The sequence below is a fragment of the Chiloscyllium plagiosum genome, chromosome 7, assembly GCF_004010195.1.
Source record: "Chiloscyllium plagiosum isolate BGI_BamShark_2017 chromosome 7, ASM401019v2, whole genome shotgun sequence".
In the NCBI taxonomy this organism is placed as follows: Eukaryota; Metazoa; Chordata; class Chondrichthyes; order Orectolobiformes; family Hemiscylliidae; genus Chiloscyllium; species Chiloscyllium plagiosum.
Window position 1 is genome coordinate 26,822,575 of NC_057716.1, and position 12,376 is coordinate 26,834,950.

Genomic DNA, 12,376 nt, shown 5'->3' on the forward strand with positions numbered 1-12,376 from the left:
CTCATTGCTGATTAAAATGCCAAACTCTTTCACCATGAATATCACAGCTCTCGAAGGACAGTAACAGTAACATTTAGCATCGATTTTGGGGCAAACAGTTCTCCCCATTGACAGATAAAATGTAAACGGTTCATGAGGGTTTTTAAATCGGGGAGTTTAATTCTCCTTCATTCTGCGGCTTCCATGATCTCAAGATGCCAGCTGTGTAAAGAACTATAAGTTGGCAGCAGGAGCCAAAGCCTGTTGGCCAAATACACAAACATCTGGGATGTTTGCTTCACCTGATACCACTCCCAACTCAACCGCGAGTAATCATCTATCCTCCTTCACCGTCTCCCCTCCCCTCCCCCAACCTGCTTTCTGTCTGGTGCAGAGTCTTAGAGATGTACAGCATAGAAACAGATCTTTCAGTCCAGTTTGTCCACGCTGACCAGACATCCCAATCTGACCTAATCCCATTTGCCAGCATTTGGCTCATATCCCTCTAAACCCTTCCTATTTGTGTATTCATCCAGATGCCTTTTAAATGTTGTAACTGTACCAGCCTCCACTACTTCCTCTGGCAGCTCGTTCTGTACATGCACCACCATCTGCATGAAAAAGTTACTCCCTAGGTCCTTTTTAAATCTTTCCCCTCTCACTTTAAACCTATGTCCTCTAGTTTTGGACCCCCCCACCTTCCCTGGAAATAAATACATTGGCTATTCAACCTATCCATCCTCCTCACGATTTTACAAACCTCCACAAGGTTACCCCTCATCCTTTGACTCTCCAGGGAATAAAAGCCTCAAACCCTTCAGTCACAGCAATATCCTTGTCAATCTTTTCTGAACCTGTTCATAATTCCCCAACATCTTTCCTACAGGCAGGACATGAGTAAGGGATAGTAGGGAGAAACACAAGGGACTCTGTGAGCAGGATTCTGCGGAGGAACATTTATTTGTGCTTTTATCAAGTGATAATTACGCAGATACGGTAGATATAGATCAATGCCGCACCCCCAAACCTCCAACCCTGGTGTCTTGCATTTTTTTCGGATGCACAGCTCTTGTGTTCAGTGTGCATGGAAGACATTCCCTGACCGAATTTGTAAACATTCGCTCACGAGAAAGTGGCGGTGATCTGCCTTCCCAAGTCAGGATGGGCAATTAATGCTGGCCCACTTGGTGATGGTCACACCCCATGAGCGAAAGGACAGCACGTGTCTTCCACGTCATTCTCGATGGGCTGGGTTCTCACCCTGTGACGAGGTGGCACAAAGCCAAGTCATTTGCCGCATGGAACAGTCTTGCCCTTTTACTTGGGTTTATTCTGGAATGCAGTCACTGTTGCAATGTAAGGGGAACACAACAGCCAATTTGCATACAGCCAGCTTCCACAAGCAGCAGTGTGTGATGACCAGCCGATCTGCTTTATTGGTGATCATTGAGCAGGGCACGGGAAGGATGTGTCTGCCCTCATCTGCCTTTCTCCATCACTGGAGGGGACGGTCAGATGACGGCTTCCAGATGACGGCTGCCATCTTATCCTCCAATGGAGGCAGAGGGATTGAACTCCCATGTCTCCAGAGTGGGACTTGAACCCAGACCCTTCTCGTTGGCCAGGAGACCAGACATGAGGTACGGCTGACCAGTGCTGGTGTCTGCTTTCTTCCTTGTCTGAGCACTTCAGTCATCAACACCTAGGGTTGTTGCTTCTCTGCCTGCAGGAAGGGGATAATGGATAGGCCCCAGATATTGAGTATCCGGGAGTGGGAGGCACTGGGAAAACCAGGCTGCTAAATGCCCTCTTAACATGGACCTTGGCTGTTTGGGATACTGATTGTGCTGCGGAATGTGATCAGCATGCTACTCCCCTCCCCGCTCCCTCTTCCCCCTCCCAAGCCCTCACTGCATCCATCTTCCCCATTCCCTTCCTCCCCCGAAACCCTCTGTCCTTTGAAAGCATTGGTCTTGCGTGGTTTGATGGTTAACGTGGTTGTAAAATGTGAATGTACTGGCGGCGTGGTCTGTAAACCGCACCGTGGCTTGTGATGTGCTTGGACTTAGCTGACAACTGCCGAGGGAGCTGTCTGCTTCTTGCATTCTGAATGTAACCGCCCTGGAGATGTACCTGTCTGGAATGGAATAAAGATGCTATTTTTTTATACAGGAGAGGTGCTGTGTAAAATCTCTTTGCAGATGCGGGACGGTTGTTGGTAAATCTTCCTTCAATATTGTGTTCCTGAAGATAGATCCAGGCATCAGTAAAGGCAAACTCATACCACTCAGCACTTACTAATCAATAGCTTACTAATCAGTGCCAACTAATTTGACAGAAATCCTGAACTACTTATGGAATTGCCCAGTACCATTCTCAATACAAAGCAACCTTGATCCGGGTGTGGAGTTGCTTGCTAAGCCATTTCCGCAAACTTCCCCTGGTCATTGCCCTTTCAACAGGAGGAACTGCTGTTTCCTAACTCTGCCTAAAGTCAGCACACCTTCCAACAGGATCCATCTGGAATAACATCACGTGTGCAGGAAACGCGGTTGTCCTCTTCCTGCCAAACTTCGCCCTTGCACCTCCTTGCCTGCCAACTCGAAAGCCACAGGGCTGCACTTCTAAAGCTGTGCTCAGTCTCACGAATCTTGGTCCTGTCATTTAATTGGCCATTTTATAGTCAAATTATTTTGCCTTTTTACCCCAGTGTCCAGAGTCTTTTAAATGGATGAATGAATTGTTTTTAAACGTGGGATAAATGTGCAGAATTAGAAGTGCTTGCCAATGATCTTAAATCTGTTTCCAGCAGAAATAGTTTCTCCTTTTCTGCTCCCAGTTTTGAAGCTCCCTTTATCTTAACGCTGTTCTAAATAGAAGAATCTGAGCTTCTCCAGTTACCCCATTCCACTGGGAGGCGTGAGGCCCTGGTACCATTTCACTATGTCTCCAAAGGGCCATGACTGAATTGTGATGTCCAACACTGAACACAATGCTCTGGCTGTGGCCAGAGTTACTGGGTTATGAGCTCCTCTCACCTCTTCCCTCACGATGCCTCTTTTAACATGTACTACTCTCACTCCTGATGGTGGCCTGAACCTAGGATCACATCAATGTACCTCTACATTGTCCACAAGAAATACACCCTGCCAGTTTACTGCCTTCTCAGGGAACTGACAGCTCTCTGCCAGGTATTACCCTAAAATGATGTTGTGAAACCCTAGACAAGAACATCACAGGGACTGAATCTATATCTATTTCCATTTGGGGACGTGAGAGGGGAAGAAAAGTGAGAATCATCTTTACAAAAGGTGTACAAAAACTAGTCTAACATGTGATATTGTATTAAGATACCAGTTTTCAACATAATGAATTTTAGAGGGAGCTTGTCCCCATGTCAGGATCAATAGAGCTACTGTTGGTAAGGTTATCTTTTATTAACCACTATGTATTTGCAGGGTAAGACTTAGCACAATGCTTAATACATCTCTCTCTCTAGGGTCCAGTGTTATATGATCTCTTACCTCACTGGTGGTGTACATTATTAATACATTTAGCATTAACCTTTTACACTGCATTCAGTACTCCTTGTGTTGGAGGCTGCTCATGTGCTCAGTATGTGGTTATCGTGTGGTTATTTGTTCACGAACTGAAGGTGTATTATGTTGGCTATTCATGTACTAAAGGCTCCTCCCAGCACTGAATTGCTTGAACACACGTTGACACACAAGACCCTATGAATACAACTGACAAATGTAGCAATTTGCATATGTTTGTGTTTCCAAATCACAACTATGTTGACAAGGGCCGCCATGAAAGACACCAGAGAGACTGGACAGGGTGTTGGATAGAGATTGGAGAAAGAGACACTGTAAGGCACATGCCTGGGGCTTATACTAATCAATGTATGGACAATACAAATTGGCTTATGTAGTCAGGCATTAAAGATTGAGGAATCAAAGATCATCCCAAGATTTCAGGCACAATCAAGCAGATGGACCAAAAAATAGTGGATCTTGAGGATAAACACGATTGCAGCAAAACAGAAAATTATTCCGGTGTCCATTAGCAAAAAAGCAAAATGGATGATCATCTGTGTGTGGTCAGTTAGTGAAGAGTTCCAGTCAAACAGAAAATTCTAAACCAGATCCCTGGGGTGATTGCTCAAGTATATTTGACCGCCCATAGGTATAGTCTAATTCTGACATGCCAAGACCATGTGGTACACAATGAGCTACCTTCAGAACGATATCAGTCCATTGGAAAAAGAACTGGGTTGACAGAGGATTGCATAACTTAGCAATGGGATTCATGAGAATCCACCCAGTTTGGACAGTTAACCAAGGCCAGTAAAATGAGTTTAAGATATAGACTCACCATGATTAGATTACTTACAGTGTGGAAACAGGCCCTTTGGCCCAACAAGTCCACACCGACCCTCCGAAGAGCAACCCACCCAGACCCATTCCCCTCTTCACCTAACACTACAGGCAATTTAGCATGGCCAATTCGCCTAACCTGCACATCTTTGGACTGTGGGAGGAAACCCACACAGACTCGGGGAGAATATGCAAACTCCACACAGACAGTTGCCTGAGGCGGGAATTGAACCCAGGTCTCTAGCACTGTGAGGCAGCAGTGCTAACCACTGTGGCCACCGTGCCACCCCTAGCTGATCTAATTGAAAAACAGAGTGGCCTCTATTTGTACCCTCACAGAGTTAAACATCCCTTTTATTAGGGAGCAGATCACGTTAAGGCCTTAAAAAATTCTAAGGGTCAGGCTAATTTTGACTTGCACACTTCCTTTATAATGTAGGGTATTAGTGCTCGGTCAGCTAGTTAACATTATGTCGTCAAAGTGACCAGGATTTACAAGACAAATGGAATAAGAGTCTCACCCTCTGCAGATATTGAAGAATCTGCCATTATAATATTGTTCTTGCCTGTTTCTGTTACAGGGAGAGAAATGATCTCCCACGCTGATGAAGGAATGCAATTCGAGCCCTTTGGGGAAGCTGACAACTATATTTATGGCAGAGGTAATGTGGATTTGAGATCCACCTGTTTTAACTTGTCCAAATAGCAGTTGGGTGACACAATGAGTGGGATTTTCGATACACTCTATTGGACAATGTCTGAAAAAGCTTTTATAGCCCAATCAGATATGTTTGAAATGTTGCAATGCAGGATACCTGACCACTAATGTAGCTATAGCAAGCTCCCACAAACAACATTGAAATGACCAGAGCAACTATGAAAGCGATAGTTGAGGGATAGATATTGACTAGGAGCTGAAAATGTGTTGCTGGAAAAGCGCAGCAGGTCAGGCAGCATCCAGGGAACAGGAGAATCGACGTTTCGGGCATAAGCCCTTCGAAACGTCGATTCTCCTGTTCCCTGGATGCTGCCTGACCTGCTGCGCTTTTCCAGCAACACATTTTCAGCTCTGATCTCCAGCATCTGCAGACCTCACTTTCTCCTCAAAGATATTGACTAGGAGACTGGGGAGAGCTCTACTAATCAATGTATGGACAATACAAATTGAAATGGGAGCTAGCATCTCATCCAAAAGTCAACACCTCCCGAAGGGCAGAAGTACCTCAGTATCAAACTGGAAGCTTGGATTGTGTTATCAGGTCCCAGGCGATGGAGATGATTTCACAACCTTCACAGCTACCCGCAGCTGTTTGCAGAGTATTATAGACGTTATCTTCATCAGCTTTTCCGAGACATGTTCATTCTGAAGGATGAGTGGGTTAGAACTTAATATTATTTTATTCACCTTTAAAGGGTAGTCTTCTTCAACCATTTTGGCCTCTCCTTCCCCATGAATCAATTGCAGAACTGTTCCCATCTAAACATATTCAAAGGGATCACACATACCGAGTCAAAACAGCAACGTAAAGGAGGAGAAAAATACAGTTTTAAAAAAAACGAAATGAACATACTGGAGTTCTGTACAAGATGTGTCACTCCAGAGTGTCTGATTCACCAGTTTTGCAGTTCCTCCTCTTCTGGGAATTGTTGTGGTCGAGTTGCAGAGAGCTGCAGGACAGTAAGTAGAAGGGAAGTCTATTACCCCAATCCTTTGGGGAATAAGTGTTGGGTTTGGCTCTGACTCTTCAAAGCACTCTTTAAAATTGCCAACTGAGCCACATTTCAGTAAAAAATGTGGAGAAGTAAAGGTCCATGGGAGATCATTGAAGACCCACTCTTGGTTAAGACAGCTGTCTGTAAGCCCCATAAGGCCTTGTTCCTTACCATCTTCAGTGGCCAATTTCAACCAGATGTAGACACTCTTTTAGTATGTTACTTCTTAATGCTTTTTAAACATTTCATCTATTTTGGTGTCATATGAAGAGTTGAAACGGTTTAAGGAATTGTTTAAGGAACTCTGTTTAAGTATCAGTTCAGGATCACTTCGTTTGCACAGATGAAGTTTATAGGGACCAATGGTCACTGGCTGACTGAGAGGCACTCACTCAGCACAGACCAGGAATTTATCCTCTAGCTTTCCTGACTGTACATTAACCTGGACAAACTAAGGCATTTGCCAGCTGAGGCACTGAGACAATGCAGAACCACTTCTTACATTACAACGTTTACCTGGGTGTTCTCAGGCTCACTTGGGCTATCTACAACCCACAGGAACCTGCTCTCACCCCAAGCTGAAACCAAAATACCAGAGATCTGAAATAAAAGCAGAAAATGCTGGAGAAACTCAGCAGGTCTGGCAGTACCTGTGGAGAAAGAAAACAGAGTTTACGTATTGAATCTAGTACAACACTGCTTTAGAATAGGAAGTGTTAATTCTGTTTCTGTCTTTGCAAATGCTGCCAGACCTGCTGAGTTTCTCCAGCACTTCATCTCTTCTCACCCTACTTCATCTCATCCTATCTGCAGTTCCTCTATTCCTGAATCCCTTCTGTGTTTATCTAACTTTGAAGATGGTTCAGGAAGTAGGTGGCACAGTGGCTGAGGTATCACGACTGCCTCACAGTACTAGGGACCTGGGTTCGATTCCAAGCTTGGGTGTCTGTGTGGAGTTTGCACATCTCCTTATGTCTGTGCGGGTTACCTCTGTGTGCTCTGGTTTCCTCCCACAATCCAAAGATGTGCAGGTTAGGTGAATTGGTCATGCTAAATTGTCCAGTGATGCGTAGATTAGGTGCATTAGTCAAGGGTAAATGTAAAGTAATAGGGTAGGGGAATGGGTCTGGGAGGGTTAATCTTTGGAGGGTCAGTGTGGACATGTTGGGCCAAATGGCCTGTTTCCACACTATTGACAAGTATAACCTTTCAGTTCTGGGATATATCACGTGAGTCATTTTTGTAACTTGTCCAGTGCCTCGGTGTTCTTTTAGTGATGTGGAGACCAGAAATGTTGATGGTGTTCCGAGTGTGTTCTACTCAAGGTGATGCATAACTCCATTGTATCAAAGAAATCTAACCCTTTGGATAATATTTAGAAAACCCTGTACTCATTCTTGAGATTTGGGCATCACTGGCTAGGTCAGGTTTTGTTGCCCAGTCCATGGATTGAAGATACTCACAAAGCACAATTGAGCAGGTGATAGTGACAGTGATGAACGGCAATACTGATCAGCAGAGAGACACTGCCAGAGTGGTTTTATCGCTGGATTGTTAATCTTGAGATTCAGGTAATGTTATGAGGAACTGGGTTCAAATCCTGCCATGGCAGCTGGTGCAAGTCAATAAAAATTTGGAATTAAGAGTCTAATGGTGACTACCAAACCAACTGTTGGAAAAACCCATCTGGATCACGAATGTCCTTGAGGGAAGGAGGCTGCTGGCCTTATTCCTGACCCGAGGCAATGTGGTTGACTCTCAACTGCCCTCTGGGCAATTAGGGATGAGCAGTGAATGCTGGGCCTAGCCAGTGATGTCCTCATTCTGTGGATGAATAAAAGAAAAACATTTTTAAGAAGTTGGCACAGTGAATGACTTGGAAAGCACTTGCAAGTGATGATGTTCCCATATATCCAGAAAATCATATGATATAGGAGCAGAAATATTCAGCCCATTCAGTTTTCTTTGTCATTCAATGAGATCATGGTCTTTCTAGATAGAGGCCATGGACTTGGAGGTGTTGCCAATGAAGACTTACCAAGTTGCTACAGTGCATCTTGTAAATCCACTCATACATGATATACGCAACTAAATATGATCATGCTCATGCAAAGATTGGATATGTGCTCAGGTATAAAAATGTCACAATTTGACGGTTACTTTTGTTGCTTTGCAGATGTGGGATCTGACTTGAATGCTTGGAGGGACCGAGATTCGAGTACAGTGCTGCCAGCCGATGGGATGTCAGTCACCCCAACATCTGGGAAGGACAAGAACTGGCTCTACTCCCTAGACCCCATTCTGGTCACTATCATTGTCATGAGCTCAGTGGGGGTCCTCCTTGGAGCAGTTTGCGCTGGGCTCTTGCTGTACTGCACTTGCTCCTATGCCGGTCTATCAAGTCGGAGCTCCACCACCCTGGAGAACTACAACTTTGAGCTCTATGATGGGATCAAGCACAAAGTGAAAATGAACCAGCAGAAATGCTGCTCAGAAGCATGATCACAAATGGAAGCAGACATTTCTTTGACAAAAAAAGCCTTTGTTATTATCAGTAACTTGGCAGTAACAAACACGAGGATGCAGTAAGTAAGGAATTACCTTTGAGTCTTAACCATTTTCATTCCAAGCGAGCTACACATTGCCTTCCACCCAGTTAAATGAGGGGCATAATTCAGAACCTCTTAAAGTCAGCACTATAAAGCCTTAACTTGACTATTTTCCCAAGGATATGAGCCATCATTACTCCTCTGACTGTGAACTTTGGGGTGAAGTAAAAGCAGGCTGACCGATTGCGGCCTGATCCTGGCATTACTATCCGGAAAACATGCCGAGGTTTATTCTGTTCCGTGCTGTGAAGGAAGTATTCAAACTGCTGTGCTGTGTAGCTTTCTGGTGTTTACTTTCTGTCTTTCGAATTGCTGACCCAGCGGTCGGGGGGCTGACAACAGTTCAGCGTTTCCGAATCTGAGAGAGAATTCTGAGCCTACACCTCAAACTTATCTTTCAGGAGTCGTTGGTCCAATTCAAAAAAGATGGGGCCCTCAACATTTACCATTTTATGGTGAGAAGCAGGATTCAACCGTCTAAGCAGAGCTTAAAAGAAATTATGGACTATATGCAGAGTGCCTTTTGGACAAGTGTGATCTATTAGTTATGGCAGATTAGTATTCCTACATCTCCTGTCTGTGACAGGAGAGTGTTTTATTGGGCGCTATCTTGAGGCCTATACAGTGTCTGTTGATGTCAGAGGACTTTTATCTATTATTATTTAATACACAGTGTGTTGATTTTTGTGAAACAGTGTTTTTGCCTGTCTTGGAAAGGGGGAAGGAATGAGGGCAAAGATATGTTTTGCTTTCTAGGGGAGTGGCATAAGGGTAATGGCAAACCCTAAATGCTAAAGGCATTTTAGAGGATGGTTGGGAGGTTTTGAAATATCTTGGCCAGAGTTACGCTGAAGGATTTCTTGCGTGTCACTCTGAAGGTGGGAAAAGCTGCTCAAACCACCCCATCTATCACCAGCAGCAAATCCATAAAGACTAGCAAGGCTGAATCAGCAAGTAAGATTTACTAAACAGTGATTAAAGAAACATGAGAATAAACGCTGACTTTTTGAACATAGGCTTTGCAATGGTGTTACTTGGCAGTGGTTCAACTGATGCTATTCTGAACTTACAGAGTTTTTTTAATGTTATTGAATGTGAATTGGCACCAGATGATCCAGTACCAGCCCTATTTCCGTTCTTACAATGTGTTATTCTTTTTGACCTTTCAGTGTAATGACATCCGGTGTACCTGAAATCTGGCTCTTGTCATCTCTCATGGTCCACCATAAAATGGGGTGAGGATATAAGCAGTCACTCATTTCCATAGGCACCAGCAGCTCTTTGCTGCACTCACCACCTTCATCGGTGAGATCTGGGATGCTAAGGTCCACACACTGGGCTCTCTTTGTGGATACATTCTGGGGATATGAGCATTGTTTACAAGGTGAGTGTGTATTGCCCAATCCCAATTGCCCTTGAGAAAGTAGTGTTGGCCCACCTTCTTGATTCACTGCAGTCCATGTGATGAAGATGCTCCCATTGTGGTGTTACGGAGGGAGTTCTGGGTCTCTGGCTCAGTGTCCATGGACGAGTGGAGGTGGATGTGCCAACTCTTGATGGGGAGCTTGGTCGTGGTGAGGAAGTTGGTGTTCCCCTACACCTCCTGCCCTGTTCTTCTAAGTGCCAAAGGTCACAGGTTCAGGAGGTGTTCCCAACACCAGGTACAGGAGCCTGGGACCAGGTTACATCCCCTCCCCGGTGCCAGTTGGAGAGTTTGCCTGACCCTTTATAACCAGTGTTTTAACAATTCTGTTTGCAGTAGACCAAGGAATGAACTTAACCCATTAGAGGGGTGGATAGTGCCAAAATTATGTTGCGTACCATAAGAATTCCTTCCAGGAATGCAGGCTGGTTTGGAACCCAAGTCCCAGAAGTAAAAGATCAATGTACCAACAAGTTCCTGTTTAACAGTTTAATGTCATAGAACAGGACATGCAGAAGGCAAGTTTCCTCTTTACTTGAGATAGAGTTCAATTGAGGAAGTTTTTGGACATAGCTTTTCAAGTTTTTTGGGTTCGTAGTTCAAGGCCAGTGGGAGGAGGTACACCTGTGGGTGCATTTCTTTCTCTGGAATACACATTGTATTATATAATGTACATCTCATATACATACGCATATATATGTTATTATGACGTATATTTGAATGTCTGTGGCGCACTTGCACATCCGTGGTGACCAGCTCTTATCTAGGATGCTCCATTTCTACCCAAAGTAGACGTTCCACATCTATCATGCAGGTAATGGGAAAGTGGTGACCATAACCATATCTTGTGGTGCACCCTGTATAGATGGTGCACATGTGGTCTGTGGCGTTTTCTTTCAACCTCAGTCTGAGTGATGATCCAGCCATAGTGGAGGTCAATTGAGATGCGCTTGGCTTAGATGTCACCTCCCTGTTCGCCAAGTGGGAAGTCATGGGTACCATCTTTTGGAGTGGGTGAGATTGGTATAATATTTGCCTTAAGGAGAAGATGGGCCAACACATGAGGCAGAAAGGAACAGAAGGACACGGGAATAGTCTGAGATGGATTAGGGAGGCAGAAGATTTGTGTGGAGCACAAACGCTTGGGTCGAATGGCCTGTTTCTGAGCTGTACGTTGCGTGTTATTCTACAACTTCCTGTATGCGTTAGCCGTATGTATTTTTTGTGATGCTATTTTACATACATGTGCTCACCAGCGGAAAACATCCACACATAAAGATTCCTGTGAGCGTCATATGGTTGTGCGTTCGTTTTTGAGGTAAATTATTTAGTCCAAACAGTGATGAGGGCAGTGCCTTACCCGTGGCCCTGTGAGTGATGTGAGGTTGGAGGATTGTGTGGTGTGAGAGTCACTGTATTTACCTATTCTTTGAGTGAATTATTACTACTGACCCACATCTCCTGGGGGATGCTCTGGGGCCTTGGTCAGAGAGTTATGTTTAGAGAGCCTCCTCTGACTTACAGTTGTCGACTGGTTTTTACGACTTTGTGGGGCATAATGTCAGAGACTCGTAATGTGTGCTGGAGGCACAATAATGGCCTCGCCTCCCCGTGAGGACGAAATGATTGTTTTCCTTGTAGATTTGAAATACTGTCTTAATAAAGTCATTGTTAAAGGAACACTGTAGACTCCAGAATACATTACTGAAGAACTATTTCTATATGATGAATGCCTCAAATGTAAAACATTCGTAAAAATGTAGCAATGCGAAGATATGCACTCCATCATGTTTTGATTTTTATTGTGTGAACAATTAAGAATTTGGGATAGTGCCAGTCTGCAGTTCTCATTTACATGCCACACACACTAGTCTCTGTATCTGTACCTCTGCAGTGATACACTTTAATTGTCAGCCTTGGATCAGTCATTACAAACTTGACTCAGAGTCAGAAGGGCATGGGTTCAAGCTCCATATCCAGAGACACAAATCTGAGTCTGATACTCCCAGTGCGGTATAGCAGGAGGCGCTGCACATTGGGAGATGCCAACTTGTCAATGAGGCATTAAGTTGAGATGTCTTCTGCCTGCTCAAGTGATTTTGAAAGATCCCATTTTCCGAAAAAGAGCCTTGGGGATTTCCCCAGGGTTCTGGCCAGTAATAATCCCTTGCCTCACAGTAGGTGATCAGTCATTATCACATTGTTGTTATTGGGAACCTAAGTACAAACCAGCTGCAGCATTGCCTACGTACAATTGAGACTGCACTTGCAAA

At 44.4% G+C, this 12,376-nt stretch overlaps 1 protein-coding gene across 3 annotated transcripts in view; it reads left to right on the forward strand.

Moving 5' to 3' along the window:
* LOC122551427 (neuropilin-2-like) overlaps positions 1–11,783 on the forward strand; it is a 103,925-nt gene extending 92,142 nt beyond the window's left edge. For 2 of the 3 annotated variants that reach the window (XM_043693315.1, XM_043693314.1), the window contains 2 exons: positions 4,940–5,020; positions 8,248–11,783. In XM_043693315.1, the coding sequence (XP_043549250.1) occupies positions 4,940–5,020; positions 8,248–8,573 (407 nt within the window). In that variant the 3' untranslated portion in view covers positions 8,574–11,783. The remainder of the gene's footprint in view (positions 1–4,939; positions 5,021–8,247) is intronic. The other variant, XM_043693316.1, reaches the window with a different exon arrangement.
* Positions 11,784–12,376: the final 593 nt, after the last annotated feature.